This window comes from Muntiacus reevesi, chromosome 8, assembly GCF_963930625.1.
Source record: "Muntiacus reevesi chromosome 8, mMunRee1.1, whole genome shotgun sequence".
NCBI lineage: Eukaryota > Metazoa > Chordata > Mammalia > Artiodactyla > Cervidae > Muntiacus > Muntiacus reevesi.
Window position 1 is genome coordinate 50,135,512 of NC_089256.1, and position 23,425 is coordinate 50,158,936.

The 23,425-nt window shown below is 35.4% G+C and overlaps 1 protein-coding gene across 7 annotated transcripts in view; it reads right to left on the minus strand.

Annotated features, from left to right (window-relative positions):
* The window catches only part of DLG1 (discs large MAGUK scaffold protein 1), a 260,484-nt gene that overhangs the window by 84,545 nt on the left and 152,514 nt on the right, over nucleotides 1–23,425 (minus strand). For all 7 annotated transcript variants that reach the window (XM_065943579.1, XM_065943584.1, XM_065943583.1 and 4 more), the window contains 5 exons: nucleotides 20,114–20,164; nucleotides 17,228–17,352; nucleotides 12,412–12,581; nucleotides 11,110–11,246; nucleotides 4,786–4,930 (listed from right to left, as the gene is read on the minus strand). In XM_065943579.1, the coding sequence (XP_065799651.1) occupies nucleotides 4,786–4,930; nucleotides 11,110–11,246; nucleotides 12,412–12,581; nucleotides 17,228–17,352; nucleotides 20,114–20,164 (628 nt within the window). The remainder of the gene's footprint in view (nucleotides 1–4,785; nucleotides 4,931–11,109; nucleotides 11,247–12,411; nucleotides 12,582–17,227; nucleotides 17,353–20,113; nucleotides 20,165–23,425) is intronic.

The following is a 23,425-nucleotide window of genomic DNA, read 5'->3' on the forward strand; positions in this document are numbered from 1 at the left end:
TGTGTGATTTTAAAGTATTTTTGAATTTTTAACTCAAATTTGGCAAAATCAGCAGAGGGCTGAATTATTTTTATTGTTTTTAAGGAGTTTGAAGTTTTTGGGTATAACTTTGGTATTTCAATTGGATATACATGATATATTCAATGCCATTTTGTATGTTTCAGGTAAAGTTGGAAATGTCATTAATCAAATTATATAGAATGTATTTTATGAAAAGTAAAATGTGATATATTTGTTTTTTAAAATTTTTATGAGTATAGTTGATTTACAATGTTGTGTTAGTTTTAGGTATAAGAAGTTAAGATTTTAACTACATATTGTATGATTCCAACTACATGACATTCTGAAAAAGGCAAAACTATGGAGGTAGTAAAAGGATTAGAGGATGCCAGAGGTTAGAGGAGAGGGAGGGATGAATAGGCAGAGTACAGGATTTTTAGGGCAATGAAACCATGCTGTATGATACTGATAGCTAATACATGTCGTTATACATTTATCGAACTCTACAGAATGTACAACATCAAGAGGGAACCCTAGAGTATACTATGGGCTTTGGGTAATGATGTGGCAATGTAGAGTCATCAGTTGGAACTAATGAACCACTCTGGTGGGAGGTGTTAATAATTTGAAAAGCTATAGAGGTGGGACACTTCTCGATCTTGGCTTAATTTTCCTGTGAACCTAAAACTGCTCTAAAATGTAAAGGGAAAAAAAGGACATGCCCTGACACCAGCTCAGATCTGTCAATCCAATTAATAATTATCCTTTTTAATGCACCCCCCCCAAATGGTAATCTAGTAAAAGAAACAAAGAAAGTAAGCAAAACTCTGGAAATAATTTCAATAATAATAAACATCAGTACAGTCCATCAGTTGTAATTCCAGTAAGAGCTAAGAACAGAAAATTATAAAGTTATTTCTGACCCAGGTAAGCAACACATTTCAGTTGTAACTTCCAAAAATGCAATGCATTTGAATTATGTGATTATTGAAAAATGTAGAAAGCAATATTTAACTTTGAGATACTATGATAAAGGTACAAGGCATTTCAAAAATCTAGCTGAAATATTTATTACTTAACCACAATCTCTCCTTTCATTACATTACAGTCTTCTATGCACAAAGCATTGTTAATACCTATCGGGAAACCAAAAATGGAAGGATCATTACTTCACATTACTATAGTGGCCAGATAGGTAACATTAAGAGCAAAGCAGCCTGAGTGAAAGACAGTAGGTAATGACTATAAATACGGTGTACTGAAAAGAATGTATGCTCTATCAAAAGCAGATAGCGTCTATACATCTGTATCTTTCTGTAATCATACAAAAAAGAAAAAGACTATGATATCTATTGATAATATATGGTTTCAAAGTCTGCTGCATCTTTGATTTTATAAGCTTGCAGTCTCCATTAGCAGTTGTTTCCTGTCCAATTCATATATAAGATGCTGTTTTGCATTTGAGCCAAAGGACTTTCTATCAATGGCTCTTCTGAAGACCAAAGTCTTTCCTGGGTGATACGTAAGAATATCTGTGATTTTCAATGGAACTGGCTTGACGGCCTAAAGTGACTGACATTCATGTGAACCATTATAATCACTGGCATTTTAAAGTCCAGAGTTTACTGATTTCTGACTCAAATTTCTTTGCTGCATTAACAAGCTTGGCTGAAACAAACGAACAACAACAACAAAAAACACACTGGGCAAGAAACTCAGTCAACTGCCCAAGCCAGAAAATGTACATTTTCCCTACCACACCCAGACTTTGCCTTTATTCGACGGATCCTTTCTGAAGGAGTCATTCTCACAAGTAAGGCAAGTATCTCACATGGCGCGAACTAAAAATTAATGTTTCTATCAGAGAAATGAAAGTCTAAAAAATAATCAGATAAAACAATGTCATTTCCTATACCCCAAATCCTAAGTAATAAAGATTCCTCAGAGAACTACAAAAAAAAGGGAGCCTGAATATTGTCCTTAGATATCTAGGTTAATGACCCAAACCCCCCAAAGTTTAGGAGAAAAGCCAAGTGGAAGAACTTAAGGTAAACGTAGGAAGAGATCAGTGGGCGATCAGAAGTTTAACAACATCTTTCACCTGAAGAGAATATAAATTAAAAGTGAAAAGATATATGATGCAAAAGCATGAGAATTTTAACGTCATCAAAGAAACTATGTTCTTTATCAGAGGTCCCCAACCCCCAGGACGCTTAACAGTGCCTTTTAGGAATTCAGTTGCATAGCAGGAGGTGAGTGGCGGGTGAGCAAGCTTCAGCGGCCACTCTCCATTGCTCACATTACTGCCTGAACCTTCCCTCCATCTGCCCCACCCATCGAAAAACTGTCTTCCATGAAATCGGTCCCTGGTGCCAAAAATGTTGGGAACCACTGCTTTATCAGATCCAACTGATAAACTTTTGATAAACTGATGAACTTTTTTTATTCTGTAATAAACTTTCTTTTATTCCTGGGGGGGCTTCCCTGATAGCTCAGTTGGTAAAGAATCCACCTGCAAAGCAGGAGACCCCAGTTCAATTCCTGGGTACCATATTTTGGCTATTATCCATAGATGCCTTACAACTGTTAAGAGCATGACTCCATCTGAGATTTATGGTCATAGCTAAATTATAGTTCTGCGCTTTTCTCCAGTCATGTTCTGCTTCTTAGGGAGCAAGACTGGATGAAGACAGCAAGCTGAACTAGGGATGGAATTCTGCCAGTGAAGATGAAGAAGGAAAGAAAGTAGAAGATATATGCAGTGAAATGAATATAATGACAAACCAAGGAGGCTAAGTTAAACAAAGAAGACAAGTAGAGACACAAAGGAACAACCAAGTAATGGCATCAAATGACTGAAGATCAAAATGAAGATGAACTGTTAGGAGTAAATAAACTGATGGATGTAGTCAGAGAATGAGATGATTTAAATCAAGATTTTGGACATGGTGAAGGTACTGACAATGATAAGATCTAAATTATTATCTTGGAAGCAAGTATCTGAGTTGGAGTGGAGGGCAGGAGAGTTAGAAAGAAAAAGATCAGTAAACAAAGAAGCCTGGTTATTGAATGAATCAGTGTGGGTTTTGACTGGTCTTCACTAAGGATGACAATGTGAATAACAGTATCAAAGGACAATGAGAGCACCACTAATATCTTCAGTAACTAAAGCCACACTGACGGTGAGGACACTAGATGGCTAACATAAGGAATAGGCAGTAAGCTGAATTGTCCGATGGCAAGGGCTTCAGGAGAGCCAACAGGTAAAAATCATTTATGTAAAAAATTTTCAAACATAAATGCTTCTTAAAACACACATAAGTCAGTTACTTATGAATTGTGTGCATAGTATGAACATGGTCTGGAAGTGTATAACAAAATTCATATGAAGAGAGGAGAATGGAAACAGAACACTTTTATGATAAAGTTGAATCAGCAACATAAACTTCACCTTTTTAACAATATTCTATTAGTTTAAAAACAGATGAAAAAGGCGAGAAATATCCTACATATGACTATAGGGAAAACAATTAATCATTATTTAATTACTACTCTTTAGGATCAGCTCTATTTTTTAAATGTCATATTATTTTATATAAAAAAGATAATTCAATAAAAGGTAATGCTTTCTTTCTAGTTCAACTGTAAGCAGCAGCCTGTTTTTTGTATATTTGGCCATAATCAGGATGCCAATTCTCAATCTGTTAACTGGCACTTAGCTGTCTTGAACAGATAAGGCAGCATAATAAATAAGATCAAAATTTAAATTGGTGAATAAAAGAGTTTATCATTGAATTTGCATCTCCTAATAATTTTTAAATATACATATTTAATATGTATATAATAAATATACATAATTATAAATATACATAAAGCCCTGTGCAAGCCAAATATATGGAAGAATTTTCAGCAAGTAGTAAAGTTCTGACAAAAATGAAGTATAAGACATCATTTCTGTTCATTAAAGAGACTGAATATGATTACAAAACCACAAATATCTCTAAAATTCTATAATTTAGAAAAGGAAAACTTGGAAAAGTAGACTATAGACTATATTGATCTTTATTACATATCGGTGCTTCTAGTATTGACTCAGTATACGAAATAAAACTTTCATTTTTCAATTAACATGAACACATTAAAAATACATTTACATTTCATCTCAGCTTGTATATTAAAAAAAGAAAGTCACATAGGAAGCTTAAAATTACCTAGGTACTTTCATTACAATATGATTCTAGGAAATATAATTGTATTATGCACAACTGTGTTATGTAATACACTAAGAGCTTGAAGTATAAAGATGGTATCTGTGCTCACACAGTTGACAGTATAGAAAAGCCCAAGTCTTAGAAATATTTTAAGTTATTATTTCTCAAAGCACAGACCATGAACCAGCAGCACTAGAAGTATCAGAATTACCTTGCTTGTTAAAATAATTGCTTGATCAAGTATATTTCTATGTTCCATCTTAAAATTATTAGAACAAAACAAGAATCTCCATTATGAGCAAATACCTTTGGTGGCTATCATTTACATAAAAGTTTAAGAATCAATGCCTTAAATAATTATTGTTATGAAATTACAGGTAAAAAGGTGAAAAACTCACCCCCCTTATTATTATGAAGATTCTGACTTAAAATTGATTTTTAAAAATTATTAGGTTAAAATGTTTAACAGTTCTGTTTTAAATATTTGTATAATGTTTAAACTTTATATTGGGAACTTTCATTAAAATTTATCACATCTAAGGAAATAAGATAGATTATAAGCAAACAGACTTACAGTTGGTGATATCAGGTGGTGCATAGCCATCATTCATATACATACTTGTGGGTTTTGCCACTTTCAAATAAACAAAATCAGATGTGTTCTTTAAGGCAGTTACTGCTTCTTCATGAGTAACTTCTTCTAAACACACACTATTCACCTAAAAGAAAATCCCCAAAATTTTACTTCTTCCTTCCCACTCTGAATGTCGTATTTTTTTTCCCTCTTTACTCCTCTGGGTAGAATCTTTAGTATACCGTTGAACAGGAGTGGTAGTTGTGTCTTTCTAGGAATTGGTCCATTTCATCTAAGTTACCTGATGTGTTGGTATAGAGTTGCTCATAAATAAAAGTATTGCCTTATGCTCTTTCATTCCTACTGTTAGAAATTTGAGTTATTTTTTTTCTTTGTCAGTCTAGCTAAAGGTTTGTCAATTTTGTTGATCTTTTTGAAGGTCCAAATTTTGGTTTGGTTGATCTCTGTGGTTGTCCTCGGAGAAGGCAATGGCACCCCACTCCAGTACTCTTGCCTGGAAAATCCCATGGACGGAGGAGCCTGGTAGGCTGCAGTCCATGGGGTCACTAAGAGTTGGACACGACTGAGTGACTTCACTTTCACTTTTCACTTTCATGCATTGGAGAAGGAAATAGCAACCCATTCCAGTGTTCTTGCCTGCAGAATCCCAAGGACGGGGGAGGCTGGTGGGCTGCTGTCTATGGGGTCGCACAGAGTCGGACACGACTGAAGTGACTTAGCAGCAGCATGGTTGTCCTATTCCCTATATTGTTAAGTTTTGCCCTAATTCTTTCTCTTCTGCTGGCATTAAGTTTAGACTGTTCCTCTTTTCAGTAAACTTTTCTTGCGTGTGTATGTTTGCCTTTGAACTGTTTATTTTATACTGGAGTATAGTCAATTAACAATGTTGTGATAGTTTCAGGTAGCCAGCAAAGGGACTCAATCATACATGTACATGTACTCATTCTCCTCCGAATTTCCCTCCCATCCAGTCTGCCTCATAACAGTGAGCAGAGTTCCCTGTGCTATACAAAAGTCCTGGATGATTATCCATTCTAAACATAGTAGAATGTTTCTAGTGTTTTAAATTACAATGTACTAAACAAATGCTCATTTTAGTATATTTTCCATTTCTCTAATATGTAACTTTATAATCGACTGTAGAAGATTTTTTTTTAATGTTTTGACAAAAATTTCTTAAAAAAAAAAATTTCTAAAGGTCACAGAACAATCCTAACTTTCCCATTGATTACTAATAAAGCTTTACAGGGTTTAGGCTGCATGGTCATTCTTATGGTCCAACCCTACAGTGTATAGTGAGGACTGTCTGCAATTCTATAATATTCACCTGTGGTATACTGTTTATCTGATGGCCTGCAATGAGACATTAGTAACTGTGACGTAAAGCGAGGATTAATAAATGCCACCCATTAGAGCTATCTTCTTGGAAAGCTTACTCGTGGTATGTTTCTCTTGGAACCTGGACATCTTGTTAAGAAGCCCAATTTAGCCATGTGGTCAGGCCACTGGAGAATTAAAATACCTGGCTAACAGGCCCACTTGAGCTCCCAGCTGACAGGCATAACTAACTCTTCCACTATATATATGAGCCAGCTTGAAAGTGGACCCCTGGCCCTAGTTTAGCCACCCCAGTAGACATTACAAGGAGTCAAGACATGCTGTCCTGGCCAAACCCACCCAAATTGCAGAAGTATAAGTAAATAAATAACTGTTGTCATTTTAGTCACTAATTTTAGTGTTTTCTTATGCAGCATTAGATAACTGAATAAAGAGTTGATATGATTTGCTAAGGGATTCAATGTGGAGAAGGAAAGAAAGAAAATGATCCTAAAGTTTCAGACGTGGGCAAATTAGAAGGATAAAGTTCCATTTAACTAGATGTGAAAATTATGCAAAGTGCAGAATTGGGGGTGGCAGGGTTGGGGGGGTTGTTGTGACTTGGAAGTTTATTTTTAGATACAGTTGTCCTTTGGTATCTGTGGGGGAATGATTCTATGACCCCAGTGCCCAAATTACCCTTCTTAAGGATCAAAAAAAATTCTGCAGATTCTCAAGCTCCTATGTAAAATGGAATAGTATTTGCATACACATAGCGTCCCTTGGATGGAGATTCAAAACACTGTACAGGAGACAGTGACCAACATTATCCCAAAGAAAAAGAAATGCAAGAAGGCAAAATGGCTGTCTTAAGGAGGCCTTACAAATAGCTGAGAAAAGAAGAGAAATGAAAGGCAATGGAGAAAAGGAAAGATATATCCAACTGAATGCAGAGGTCCAGAGAATAGCAAGAAGAGATAAGAAAGTCTTCTTCAGTGAGCAATGCAAAGAAATAGAAAAAACAATAGAACGGGAAAGACTAGAGATCTCTTCAAGAATATTGGAGATAGCAAGGGAAAATTTCATACAAGGATGGGCACAAAAAAGGACAGAAATGGTAAGGACCTAACAGAAGCAAAACAGATTAAAAAGAGGTAGCAAGAATACATGGAAGAAGTATACAAAAAAGGTCTTAAGGACCCATATAACCACGGTGGTGTGGCCACTCACCTAGAGCCAGACATCCTGGAGTGTGAAGTCAAATAGGCATTCGGAAGCCTCAGAAAGCCTAGCTTTCTACTATGAGGAAAGCTAGTGGAGGTGATAGAATTACAGCTGAGTTACTTAAAATCCTAAATGATGATGCTCCTAAAAGATCCTAAAGTGCTGCACTCAATATGTCAGCAAATTTGGAAAACGAAGCAGTGGCCAAAGGACTACAAAAGGTCAGTTTCATTCTAACCCCAAAGAAGGGCAATTTCAAAGAATGTTGTTTTTTTTTTTGTATAATTGTGTTCATTTCACATGCTAGCAAGGTTATGCTCAAAATCCTTCAAGTTAGGCTTCAGCAGTACGTGAACCGAGAACTTCCAGATGTACAAGCTGGATTTAGAAAAGGCAGAGGAACCAGAGATCAAACTGCCAACATTTGCTGGATCATAGAGAAAGCAAGAGAATTCCAGAAAATTCATCATGCTAAAGCTGTGTGTGGATCACAACGAACTGTGGGAAATTCTTAAAGATATGGGGATACTAGACCACTTTACTGTCTCCTCAGAAACCTGTATGCAGATCAAGGAAAGAGCTGGAACTGGACATGGAACAATGGACTGGTTCCAAATTGGGAAAGGAGTACATCAAGGCTGTATACTGTCACTCTGCTTATTTAACTTCTATACAGAGTACATCATGTGAAATGCTGGGCTGGATCAACCACAAACTGGAATCAAGATTGCTGGGAGAAATATCAATAACCTCAGATATGTTGATGATACTACTCTAGTGGCAGAAAGCAAAGAGGAACTAAACAGCCTCTTGATGAGGGTGAAAGGAGACAGTGGAAAGCAGGCTTAAAACTCAACATTCAAAAAACTAAGATCATGGCATCTGGGCCCATCACTTCATGGCAAATGGATAGGGAAAAAGTGGAAACAGAGACAGATTCTATTTTCTTGGGCTCCAAAATCACTGCAGATGGTGACTGTAGCCATGAAATTAAAAGACACTTGCTCCTTGGAAGAAAAGTTATGGCAATCCTAGACAGCATATTAAAAAGTAGACATCACCTTACTGACAAAGGTCCATATAGTCAAAGATAAGGTTTTTCCAGTAGTCATGTATGGATGTGAGAGTTGGACCTTAAAGAAGGCTGAGTGTCAAAGAATTGATGCTTCTGAATTATGGTGCTAGAGAAGACTCTTGAGAGTCCCTTGGATAGCAAGGAGATTCAATCAGTCAATCCTAAAGGAAATCAGTCCTGAACTTTCATTGGAAGGACTGATGGTGAAGCTGAAGCTCCAATCCTCTGGCCACCTGATGCGAAGAACTGACTCATTAGAAAAGACCCTGATGCTGGGAAATATTGAAGGCAGGTGAAGAAGGGGACGTCAGAGGATGAAATGGGTGGAAGGCATCACCAACTCAATGGAGATGTGTTTGTGCAAACTCCAGGAGACAGTAAAGGACAGGGAAGCCTGGCATGCTGCAGTCCATGGAGTTGCTAAGTGTCAGACATGACTTAGTGAGTGAACAACACACCCTCTCTTACTTAAATCATCTCTAGACTACTTATCATACCTAATACAATGTAAACACCATGTGAATAGCTGTTAGCCTGCAGCCAGTAAGTTTAGGCTTTTGAGAACTTTTTGGAATTCTTCCCCTGCAAGTATTTTTGATCCTCAGTTGGTTAAATCCACAGATGTGGAACCCATGGACACAGAAGGCCAACTGTATATTTGAGATGACTCTTGACAGTCTTAAGAGTCATAAGGAGACTGAAGTTCAGAAAACAATACTTATTACTATCACATACAATGAGACTTAGTAAGCTATTTGACTACCTGTCAAAGAGAAAAGCAAATGTGCAATGTTTAGAGGTTAGGGAAAAGATGCATCAGAAAGGAGAATGAGAAGGAATGGCCAGTGAGTTAAGAGGAATAGCAAGATAGAGGCTAAGTAGTACGGAACCTGGAAAGAGCATTTTAAGAAGGCAAAAGGTGTGTCAAATGTCTGATTTAACAGTTAATGTGAGAGATAAAACTGAATAATTTCAGTAGAGTTATGGCAACAAAAGCCTCATTAAATGGCAAATTCAGTATAATTTCTTGTTCCCTACTCTTAAAATTGATTCTGGAGAAACCATAAAGGAGGACATAAGAAATTAAAAAAAGAATGAGAAACCTAGTGGAGAAAGGTTGTCTGGAATTGGTGTACGTGTATGTGGGGTATGTGGGTATATGTGAAGATGAGGGAGTGCTGGTTGTAGCTTGGGGAAAAATGACAAGTCACAGCCGTGAGAGGATAAGTTAGAGAAAAGCAATTGGAGGACAGTTTCTTCCTCTTCACTATCATTAACTAGCAGAAATAACTAGCAGCTATTCTTAGCAGAGATATTCAAAAGGGCAAATAAATAAATAAGAGGAACGAACCCAAATCACCACTATATCAGACTTTGTATGCCTTTTCAGATTCACTTGAGCCTACTTGCCCACTAGGCCTTGGCTGCTTGCTTACAAGAGAGCCCTGGCTATTGCTATTCTTATCTTGTCTTGTACCAACCATTACGAACTATTTCAATCTCTTCTGTAGTAAAGGCTGGGCTTGGGCGTGGCTCACATAATGAGAGCAATAACATATCAGAAGACCACATCTGACATGTCTAGACCACCGAGGCTCTAGCCCTTTCAACACTTCTGGGTTCAGGGGAAGTGCAGTGCCACAGTGTGGGAGCTGGCCTTCCTAGCATTCATCCAGAGGGGCTGGGTAACACAGCCAAGAAATCTAGGACAGTTAACCCCTGTGGGGTAGGCTCTACATAACAAGAGACAGGAGACTAAGAGGGGCCAGGAGATCAATCCTTTCTTTTGCTTGGATAGCTGGATCTAAGGTTTAGCAGTTCCACATTGCCTGCCTGGAAGACTGTCCTATATGATAAGCAACCAGCTATATTTTCTTATGAAATAATAGCCTGCTCAGAATCATAATACCTTGTATTGGCTTTCCCTCATTCTCTGCCTCCCTTTTCATTTCTACTCACTCCAGCCTCTCTGAAGTTCTACTTCCAAATAATACCTTAGCACAGTAGCTTCAGGTTTGTTTTTGTAGGGAATATGAACTAAGAAAGTTATTAATGAAGACTGGATAAATAAATTGTGATATAGTCTATAGTTTCAGAATAGAATATTATGAAGAGGGGAAATGACTAAATCTCAGCTCTAGGCAGCAATATGGATAAGTCTCAGCAGAACAATATTGAGGGAAAAAGTATTAAAAGACTACATACTGCAAAACAGCCTTTAAATTTTTTTTCAAAACAATACTAAACAAAACACTTAGGCATATGTATGTGATTAAGCAATCTCTAAAAAGCAAAAGAATGAGAAACACAAACTGTTGATATTCTTATTCTTGGGTTGGATAATAACTAGCAGTTTTCATTATATAGATTAGAACAAGAAAGGGAAAAAGAAGGTCACACACGACAAAGGATGATACTGTTACAAACCTAAGGATTATGATTAAATAATTTTGTGCATCCAAGCTCCTAAATAGGATAAAAGAAAAAGAGAAGGGACCTAGCAGAGGAAATGGAAATAGCAAACAGATAATGAAGAGTCATTTTTTAGGTCCTGACTAAAGAAAGGCTAGTATTCACTCGTGTAAACATCATTTAAACATTTTTGGCATGTAGAATTTCCAGAGCCTTTCAGAAAAAAAAAAAAGACATCAAAGTGATTTTTAAAACAATGGATTGTTTATACTTACTGCTAAAAGTTTATCTCCAATCTGAAGTTTACCATCTTTATGAGCTGCTCCTCCTTCAATTATTTTGGTTACATAGATGCTATTATCCCCAGGAATATGCTGATTTCCAACACCTCCAGCAATGCTAAACCCAAGACCTGTTTGGAAAACACTAGTTTTAGAATTTTACCCATAAATGTAAACCTAAGTTCAGAAAGAAATGACTGAAAAGTAGAAAACAGATTCTAAAAGGTGATAATTTCACCAAATTAATGTTTTTTAAAATAGAAAAGAATCTATTTACCTATTTTTAAAATCCTAAGTATTTTGTAATCAGGGACAGTTACAAATTTAAGTGCTCCTACAGTTCCAAGTAAGTACCTTCCCCTTCCCTCCCAGGAACTTCTTAGAGTGTCTCATGCATTTGTGTTAGTTCAAAGAATTCATGAAAAATTGTTTCACTTTGGTTTCCATCATAATTGCACTTCTTACTAACACTTTTAATACTTCCACAAGATTAAAACAACTGAGAGAAAAAAAAAAATCAATGGTGGGCAGAACTAACAGCTTCAGAAATACAGATGTTTTTGTTCTTTTTCAATATTCTATGAATTAATTTTAAGTAAGGAATTTCAGTAATTCATAAATCCCATGGCCTTAATACCAAACTTGTAGCTCTCTATTTATTTTTCATGAAGCCACGACTTAGAATCAGTATTTCCATTTATCCTCAATCCCATCCATGTCTTCAAAATTCAGATCACATCCTAATAGTCTTCACTGCAGATATAACTACTAATGATATGCTCATTAATATTTTCTTCTTTTATCCTGTGTATCTGCATTTAATATACTTTGTAGATTAATGATTACAAGTTAATATCAATACTATACATGACTTCAAAATGTTTATGCCGAATGCTACTTTTTAAAACTCAGTAGAAATAACAGAGAAATTCTAAAATTCACTAAGGTGAAAGTGAAAGTTGCTCAGTCGTATCTGACTCTTTGCCCGCCAGCCTATAGTCCGCCAGGCTCCTCTGTCCATGGAATTCTCTAGGCAGGAACACCGGAGTGGGTAGCTGTTCCCTTCTCCAGGGGATCTTCCCAATCCAGGGATCAAACTCTGGTCTCCCACATTGCAGGTGGATTCTTTACCAGCTGAGCCACCAGGGAAACCCCACCCCTCCAAATTCAGTAAATTCTACAGATAGATTACCAGTGTTGCTAATTTTAGAATGTGTGTCATATATAACTTAAGAGTTACATGTCACTTAGAGATTTCTTACTTAATAATTTGTTTTTGTTTGATTTAGTTCATACCTTTAGGACCTTTAATGAGCTTTATTTCCATTATTTTTTCTGATACTGGTTTCCGTCTTTTTACATACAAGCGTACAATAGATCCTGCTTCTTTCAATGCTTCAACTGCTTTGCTATGTGTTACATCACGAACATCTACTTCATTTACTCGCAAAATACAGTCATTGACTCTAAGGAAAAATTTAAAGTAAAAATTAAATATTAAAAATTTAATATCAATTTTTCACTTTGCCAATTTTTATTTTCATATTTTTAAGGATAACTATTTACTACAAGTTTTTCTGAGAAGAAACTTCATGTTAAATTTCAATATATCAAATACTTATATAAATACAAACATTTCTCAAGGGCCATCAAAGGAAATAGTGCAAATAATAGATTATTTTACAAAAATATTAGATGCTAATGACAGCTGTCTATGTACAGAAATTAAAATACTTTAGAAAAACAGAAAATACTTATTTAGTACCAATCATAAGCTACGAACTTCTTTTAGTGTTTTAACCCTTACAACAACCTGTAAGGTAGATCTATCTATATCCCTATTTTACAGATGGAAAAACTGAGGCACAAAGTTTAAATAACTTTCCCAAAGCCACCCAGATAATGACCAATAGAGCAGTGATTTAAAGATAAGAAATCTAAGACTTAGACCGAATAACTAGCTTAACATCACACTAGGAAATTAGATTAATTCACTGATTTATTAAAATAAACTGATCTCCAAGTGGGGTTTACCCCAGAGATGCAGCGATTCTTCAGTATATGCAAATCAATCAATGTGCTAAACCATATTAACAAATGAAAGGATAAAAACCATATGATAATCTCAACAGATGCAGAAAAAGCTTTTGACAAAACTCAACATGTATATATGACAAAAATTCTCCAGAAAGTGGGCACACAGGAAACCTACCTCAACATAATAGAGGCTATATATGACAAACCCACAGCAAACATTATTCTCAGTGGTGAAACACTGAAAGCATTTCCTCTAAGATCAGGAACAAGGGTGCCCACTCTTGCCACTATTATTCAACAAAGTTTTGGAAGTCCTAGTCATGGCAATCAGAGAAAAAAAAGAAATAAAAGGAATCCAAATTGGAAAAGAAGAAATAAAATTGTCACTGTTTGCAGATGACATGATACTATACATAGAGCCACCAGAAAATGATTAGAGCTAATCGAGTTTAGTAAATGGAGATACAAAATTAATACACAGAAATTTCTTGCATTTCTATGCACTAACAATGAAAAATCAGAAAGAGAAATTAAGGAAACAATCCCATTTACAACTGCAACAAAAAGAACAAAATACCTAGACATAAATCTGCCCAAGGAGGCAAAAGACCTGTATACAGAAAACTATAAGATGCTAATGAAACAAAATCAAAGATGACACAAAGATGGAGAGATATACCACATTCTTGGATTAGAAGAATCAACACTGTGAAAATAACTACACTAACCGAAAACAATCTACAGATTCAACGAAATTCCTATCAAATTACCAATGGTATTTTTCACAGAAATTTTGAGTTGACCAAAAAGTTTGTTCTGAGTTTTCCCTAAGACTGTATGGAAAAACCCAAACAAACTTTTTGGCCAACCCACTAGAAAAATTTTGTTAACAATTTATATGGAGACACAAAACACTCTGAAAAGGACTTCCCTGGTGGTCCAGTGGTTAAGAATCTGCCAAGGCAGGAGACACAGGTTCAATCCCTGGTCAGGAAAGATTCCATGTGCCACAGAGCAACTAAGCCTATGTGCCATAGATGCTGAAGCCAACGTACTCTAGAGCTGATACTCTTCAACAAGAGAAGCCACTGAAATGAGAAGTGTAGCTCCCACTCTCTGCAACGAAAAGTAGACTCCACTCACCAAAACTAGAGAAACCCAGCAATGGAAATCTGGCAAAGCCAAAGTAAGTTAATTTAAAAAAGACTCCAAATAGCCAAAGCAATCTTGAGAAAGAAAAATGGAGCTGGAGGTATCAGGCTCCCTGACTTTATACTATACTACAAAGCTACAGTAATCAAGATAGTATGGTACTGGCACAAAAACAGAAATACAGATCAATGGAACAAGATAGAAAGCCCAGAGATAAATCCATGCACCTATGGCTACACCTTATCTTTGACAAAAGAGACGAGAATATACAGTGGATAAAAGACAGTCTCTTTAATTTATGCTGGGAAAACTGGACAACTATATGTAAAAGCATGAAATTAGAACATTTCCTAACACCATGGACAAAAATAAACTCAAGATGGATTAAAGACCTAAATGTAAGGTTAGACACTATAAAACTCTTGGTGGAAAACATAGGCAGAACACTCTTTGACATAAATCGCAGCAAGATGCTCTTTGATCTACTTCCTAGAGTAATAGGAATAAAAATAAACAGATGAGACCTAATTAAACTTAAAAGCTTTTGCACAGCAAAGAAAACCATAAACAAGAGAAAAAGACAACCCACAGAATGGGAGAAAATACTTGCAAATGAAACAACTGAAAATGGATTAATCTCCAAAATACACAAGGAGCTCATGCTCAATACCAAAAAACCCTCAAACTATCCAATAAAAAAATGGGTGGAAGACCTGACCAGACATTTCTACAAAGAAAACATAAATAGATGGCTAACAAACACATAAAAAGTTGCTCAGCTTCACTAATTATTAGATAAATGCAAATCAAAACCACAACAAGGTATCATCTCATACCAGTCAAAGTAGTTATCATCAAAAGATCTACAAACAATAAATTTTGGAGAGGGTGTAAAGAAAGGGATCTCTCTTGTACTGCTGGTGGGAATGTAAATTGATATAGTCATGATGGAGAACAGGTTCCTTAAAAAACTAAAAAGTCGAACTGCCATAATACCCAGCAATCCCACTACTGGGCATATACCCTGAGAAAACTGTAATAAAAAATATACATGTACTCCAATGTTCACTGCAGCACTATTTACAACAGCCAGAACATGGAAGCAACTGAAATGTCCAGCAACAGATGAACAGATAAAGAAGATGTGGTACATATATACAATGGAATATTACTCCACCATCAAAAGGAATGAACTTGGGTCATTTGTAGTGATGTGGGTGAACCTAAAGTCTGTCATACTGAAGTCAGTCAGAAAGAGAAGAACAAATATCATATCTTAACACACACACACATATATGAAATCTAGAAAAATGGTACTGATGAACCTACTTACAGGGCAGGAATACAGATGCAGACATAGAGAACAGATTTGTGAACCACTCAGCTGGTAGGAGAGGGTGAGATGAACTGAGAGTAGCACTGACATAAACACACTACCATATGTAAAACAGATAGCTAGTGGGAAGCAGCTGCTTAGCACAGGGAGCTCAGCTCGGTACTACGTGATGACCTAGAGGGGCGGGATGGAGGCCCAAGGAGGGCGGGGATATATGTACACATATAGCTGATTTACTTTGTTATTCAGCAGAAACTAACACAACACTGTGAAGCAATTATACTCCCCCCCCAAAAAATAAATAAATAAATTGACCTTAGTTTCAACCGGATGGTATTCATGTAGAAAACAAAAAGATGGTCATCTCAAATTGGGCAGGGAAGGGGAACAAAATACAATTAAAACATTTCAAGCGATCATGCTAAACTTCTCTAATATATCAAATTAAGTTTAGAGAAAAGAAATTCTATATCCAAAGACAATGATACCTTACATTTAGTACTACAGGTCAGTTCTCCAGTGAAACAAATGGAACATATTAATTTTCATACAAGAAGTACAAATAAAAGGCAAATAACAAAATCAGGAAGTAAATGCCTACATTTATATGAATGTTCAAATTATTAATTTTATATCTAACTTCATTAATATACCACTTGTCTTATCCAGTGAGAAGTTTAAAAACTGAAGAGCTGCATAAGGCACCAATAGCCTTAAAATAAAATACTGTTTCTCACAGACCATATAAAATCTTTAGTTCTAAAACTTTTAGAAAACTGTCACCATGTGTAAAAAACAACAAACAAGGCAATAGGAAAAGTGCCACAATCTATGATCTAAGATGGCGTCTAAAGAAACAACAAAGATGCCAAAGATCTTTGTTTAACAAGATACTAAGGATATCTTCTGCAATGGAACATTAAACAAAAGACCAGTTACTTACATTTATTCAATTTAGAAAATAGGTTAATTTATTTAAAGTCTGCATTAATCTTTTCTCTTTGTGGTGCATGTGTCTGTGTGATTCGCTCAGTCTTGTCCAACTCTTTGTGACCCCATGGACTATAGCCCCCCATGCTCGTCTGTCCAAGGGATTCTCCAGACAAGAATACTGGAGTGCATAGCCATTCCCTTCTTTAGGGAATCCTCCCAACCCAGGGATCACACCTGGGTCTCCTGCACTGCAGGCAAATTCTTTACCACCTGAGCCACCAGGTATGAGATAAAAACTCAGGATATATCAATACATGATTTCCTAAACCTTAAGTAAGTTTATACATATTCCCCACCCAGAAAATACAATGGGAAATCTACAATTTCTACACATTTGCTCAGAAATATTTAAATCATTAATCAAATGTATTATTCAAAATGTTTAATTTCTAAGATAAAATTGAATTCCTAAATAAAAAGAGGGAAACAATGCTTAAAGCACAATTATCTCATTCATTCATTTGATATTTGAGCATCTACCTTATGTTAGTTATTATGATAATGTTTCTTATTTGTATTTATTCACCGTTTATTTTCTCTCAAGAAAAAGACACAAAGAGGATTTGGTATCATAACATCAAGTACAAAACATACCGCAATCTTCCATCTTGGGCAGCTGCTCCCCCTGCAATAATTTTAGTAATGAAAATACTTGAGTCATCTCCAATGTGTGGGTTGTCTGTACCTCCTGCAATGCTGAAACCAAGCCCTGAATTTCCCTGGGAATAGAGGGGGAAAAATTGACATTGAAAAAAAATCATTGATAGGTTCCTGTCACTATAGGACCTAGAAACTGTACCAACATAGGCAACACACATACAAAGGCATATATATGTATATACATATAGGGGATATGATGATTTTTAAATTAAAAAATATAAGGAAAGCTATTCTTTTCTCTATGAATTCAGAGGTATTACTGCTGAATAGGTGAGGCTGAAGATGTACTGAGTACTTTCAGAGTTTGGTCTACAATTCTTTCTTTAAAAGTATGTATAGTTCATCCTTGTAGAGGTGTCACTATTAGGTCTCTTTCTTTTAGACTGCATCTAGCTCATGTTTGGTAAGGCAAATTGATCCCAAGAGGAAAACACTTAAGTGATCCTTGTGCTGCTGTTACTTCCAAGTAGGTAATATTGATATACTATTTCAGCCTTTTAAGAAGGGGGTACTTGGTGGGGCTTTGCTTCTGCTAACTTTGCCATCATCTTATTTTAAAATTACCAAATTGTATCAGCTAAGTAACACTGCCATCATCCTTGAGGTGTTTAACTAAGAAACCTACCTGACTAGCAAAAGGCATTTTTTAAATACTGAAAGTCTAACTGGAGAATTTAACATTGATAAGCTTTCTTGACAGCAAAGTTAATTTTACCAAAGCAGCCTTGTTTCTTGCTCATTTTATGTATTGATTTTTGAATAATATTTTCTTTGAAGGACGGGTTCTCTACTGGTACAAAAAGAAAAACTGATCTCAAAGGTATTAGACATTTATTTTTTCAAGAATGATTTAACTTTGGTTTTCAGTGAGCTCAAGTAAGTGGGAATATCTGGATATATTACTAAATTGTATAAAATACCTTAAAATTTCACTCAAACTATGATAGTCCTAAAATTCTATTTTAATAAAAAAATTTTTCCAGTCTTAGCTCTTTAAGAGTTACTAAAGTAGTAGTAAATAGTATCAATAGGTTGTATGGGGACACCAAGATACTCAGCTCTTCTTTTTTATTTGCTTTAAGAAATCAAGCTATAATTACAAATAATTTTGTGTAGGTTTAAGGTGTACAACATGTTGATTTGATACATTTATATAGAACAATATGATCACCACTTTATTTACCTTACTTTATTTAGATTACCACTTTATGTACTAGCTTTATTTAGCTAACACCTCTATGAGCTCACATAATTGCCATTATTTTTTATGGTGAGAACATTTAAGAACTAGTCTCTTCAAATTCTGAAGTATACAATACAGTATTGTTGACTATATTCACTACGCTGTGCATATAAGAAGTCTGGAACTTATTCATCATCTAGTTGCAAGTCTGTACACTTTAACAGTATCTCCCTAATTCCTGGTACTCAAGTCCTTTAATCAGTAAAATACACGTACAGTTCTGACTAAAAGAATTTAAAAGGTACTAGGAAAAAATGAAAACATGAATGAGGTAAAAAGTTAGGATTATGTCAAGAAATCTCAATAAAGCTGGGGAAAAACCCAACAAAATGACACATTAACATGTGCAAATACATTAGTACTGTTTACCTGTAAGACCCAGTCAGCTATCCCACTTGAACAGATGGCCCCAATCCAGGCAAACAGGCAGTAAAAATCTATTACACATGTAAAAGACCCTCTGAGGTCTATTTTCACTCAGCTTATCTGGCTACAAACATAAATCTAAACCTTTAGGAACTTTAAATATACAGACATTCAGTTACTTAGAAAGTCACTTATGTAGAGCACCTCATTTTCCAAAAAATGATGGTCAGACAAGGTGGCACTGCTAAAATATAGCATCAATTGAATGCAGATATTCTTAAGGGGAAGATACATCAAGAAAACTCACACATCTGAATTGTGAGTGTGTGTGCATGAGCTTAGTCGTGTCTAACTCTTTTTGACCCCATGGACTGTAGCCCACCAGACTACTCCGTCCATGGGATTCTCCAGGCAAGAATACTGGAGTGGGTTGCCATTCCCTTCTCCAGGGGATCTTCCCAACCCAGGGATTGAAGCCACATTTCCTTCATCTCCCTACAACTGAATTGCCCGTAAGTTATTTTTTGACTAGGGGAATGCATAATAAGTAGTTTTCAGTAAGGTCTTTTCCAGTAAATCTATGGTTATTATTTTGCTAGGAAACAAAACTGATACAATGATCAAGTTATTAGCTCAAAGACAAAATACTCATTTAAAATAAATAATACTTCATTATATGAAAACTAAATAATAAAATTAAAAACTGAGAAAATCTGAGATATTGTCCGTTTAGAGGAGCACAAGGAGACATAATAACTAAATGTAATATGGTATTCCAGATAGGTTTCTGGAGGAGAAAAACAAAAAGTAAGGAAACTCAAATAAACTATAAACTTTAGTTGATAATAATATATCAGAGTTACTTCACTGGTTGAAACAAATGTATTTTAGTAATATAAGATGTTAATAATTAGGTGAAACTGAGTCTAGGGTAAATGGAAACTCTCTGTACTACTTTTCTACAAATCTAAAAATTTTAAATAAAAGTTTATTTTTTTAAAAAGTTCTTAAAGAAAAGCAACATGTTCTGAAAATACCACAGCTAATTTCATGATATGTGGACTTATTAAAGAAACTAACATTATTACATGGTTCTGCTTTTGAAAGATGATCTTCCTTAGATTCTATATGAAAGAGCAGTATATTTAAAGAGTTCTTTAAAGAAACAGATTTCTTTCCATAAAAACTTAAGATAATGAATAGGCTTTTACCCTTTCAAGTGTGATTTCTTCATATTCATAATCTGCATCAGTGCCATTAACCTAGGGAAAAAAGTAGCACAGAAATTTTGAGTTTAAAATTTTAAATGACAAGACAATTTTTGTATAATTTCTTTTTTTCCCACTTTTAAAAAAAAAATTGAAGGATAACTGCTTTACAGAATTTTGTGCTTTTTGTCAAGCATCAACAAGAATCAGCCATAGGTAGACCCATGTCCCCTCTCTCCTGAACCTCCCTTCCACCTCCATCCCCATCCTACCCTTCCAGATTGTCACAGAGCCCCTGTTAAATGAAACCCTATTAAATGTGATATTAATCAAATAACATAGCTTGATTCTAATAATTCTGGGAAAGATTTTCAAGGAATGGAACAGTGAAAATGTGATTAATGGCATTTATGATACTGTGTCGTTCAAATACAGAAAGGGTACACTCAGCTTTTAATACTTATAGAACTCTTGACCCTCTTCTGGGCTTTAATTCACACATCTAATTAGCTACCAATTCTTACTGACTTAAATACTTCAGTTTTTTTGAGAAAACCATCACCTCTTCATTTTCATTTCTATTACTTTGGTTCAAGTTGTTGTTAATCTCTTCTGGTTAATCTCTTCTGTTGTTAATCTCTACAGCAAATGTAATCTACGCCATCTCTTAGATTACTATTCTTCACTGCTCAAATCATTCTAATGTGTTTTACACAGATGGATCTTTATGGAACCCATGTATAACATACTTCGTCCAAAATTCTCTGAAACTCTCATAGAAGGGTCTGTATAAACTGACCCAAATCATGGCTCAACTTCATTCCTAACATGTATCTCCCCTCTTCATGAGCCTTATATACCATTAAACTTAAATGATTTGCTCTGTCCTTTACATATCCTTCAAGTTCTCACCTCTGTAATCTTTCTGGTGATATGAAACTGAGCAAAGTAATCTCATAAATCAAATACAGATTGTGATAAAATGAATCTCTAGATGCCTCCCATCTTCCATCCTAAGGGCTCTTCTGCAATATGATTAAACCACCCTACCATCAAGAGATGTTATTTATTTCCCTTTCCCTTGGATCTAGGCAGGTTCTAGATGGCTTCTGCTAAAAAGAGTGTGGCACAAATAATGCTCTGCGGTTTTGGAAGCTAGGTCATGTGATGCCTCGTAGTGTCCGCCTTGTTTTAAGAATGCACTTTCTTAGAATTCAGAAGCTGTAATGTGAGGGAGCTCAAAGACCCTATGAGGTGACTCAAATGAAGGAGCATCAAAGACCTTTAGCTAAAAGCCCCAGCTGCACTTCTACCCAGCAACTGGCATTGACTGTCAGCCATGGTGAATGAGGCTGTTTTGGGTCTTCCAGTCTTTTCCCATGTCCCAGCCAAGATCATGTAAAGCAGAACTATCCAATTAATTCAGAAAATCATGAGAAATAATTATTTTTTAGCCACTTTGTTTCACGGTGGCTTGTTATACAGCAATAGAATAATGAAACAACAGAAGAATGAAATCTATGTAAGCCACTTTGTTTTCTTTACCATACTATAGGAAAGCAACCCCTAATTCAGGTTCAATTCAGTAGACAATTTAATAACATCATTAAACACATTCAAACTTGGCTTCTAAATGCCAAGAATACATTATCAAAACCACATATTACCATTTTATTAGTGTAAAATAACTAAAAACTGACGGTGTAGTATTTTCAAAAGCAATATGGTTTCCAGGAAAATTACAAAATGGGTGATTAGTTTTCTTTTCATAATATCTTTATAAAATGTGGCTTTCAACAGGAAAAATATGCTTGGCTAAAGTGTTTATCACTCTCAATAGGACAAGGTGAGAGGGAAACAAGAAATAAAATTAGAGGAGAAATAAAATAAAATTAAATCAATCTTTATACAAAATAATATATTACTGACAAAATACTTGAGTTTTTTTTTCATCCTCAAAAATAGAAAAGCATAGATTTAGAATACTTCATGAGAACTGTCATTGCTAGTACCTTCTAGGTCTAGAATTTAGTCCTAGTAACAAAATGGGATTCTATATTAAGGATGAAGGTGAAAGCTGGAGAAGTGAACTGGGGCCTGATTGTGAAACATCTTGAATGTTTTCCTGATGAATGAAAAATATTCTTGGAAATTTTGGAGCATCAGGTAGGTTTAAATGTTTTCCAGAAAAAGAACCATGGCAGTGTGGAACACAAATGGAGAGAAATTAAAGAAAAGTAAATTGGAAAAGAAGTTATGGAAATAATTTGGATAAAAGGCAAAAATCCTAAAGACACTTGAGAATAGGTAGTAAATTCCTAATTATAAAAAATTTTAATATTAGTGGAAAAAATTTCATAAAGTCACAACTAAGAACAACTTATCTATAACCAACTTGACTAGGAAAAAAATCAGATTATATAACATAATCAAAGGTGAGCTGTATTCCACTCATCTAATATAATTTGGGGCTTCCCTGGTGGCTCAGCTGGTGAAGAATCCACCTGCTACGTGGGAGACCTGGGTTTGATCCTTGGATTGGGAAGATCCCCTGGAGAAGGGAATGGTTTGTTACCCACTCCAGTATTCTGGCCTGGAGAATTCCATGGACTTTATAGTCCATGGGGTTGCAAAGAGTCGGACACGACTGAGAGACTTTCACTTTTCAATATGATCTGGGACAAGAACTACACTTTTAATTAAATGCTGTTTTATAACATATTTTATTATCTGTGTAGAAATCGCTCCAAATTGCTCTTAATTTTTACTTGGTTGTTTTTGAGCTTTTAACTTTTCTACATCAAACTGTCCAAAAGAAGTTTCTGTCATGATATAAGTATAATATAATCTGTTTTGTCCAATATAGGAGTTACTTAACCACAAGTGATTACTGAGGGCTTGTAATGTGACTACTGCCAGCAGAAAAACCATAAATATCATTGAATTTTAATCAATATAAATTTAAATACCAACATGTGGCTAGTGGCTTGCAATTTTGGAAGATGTAGCTCTAAGTGAATCATTAAATCTAACTATATCCCTTCAAAATATATGCACATATTCTCTTTTTATCTCTCCTCCTTCCCCCTTTCCTTTCTCCTCCCCCGACTTCAAATACACATTCTCTTTTTTGGTGCTATGATTGGCACTATACCAAATTTACAGATTTATCTGGAAAAAACAATGATCTATACTTTATCTTTCTGTTCTGCAATAAAAACTGCTCTGTACTTAAGTATTCCTCTATACCATCAGTAGGTTTCACAGCTTTCTTACAACAAACTATATACATTTCCTGTTAAGCTGATTGCTCTG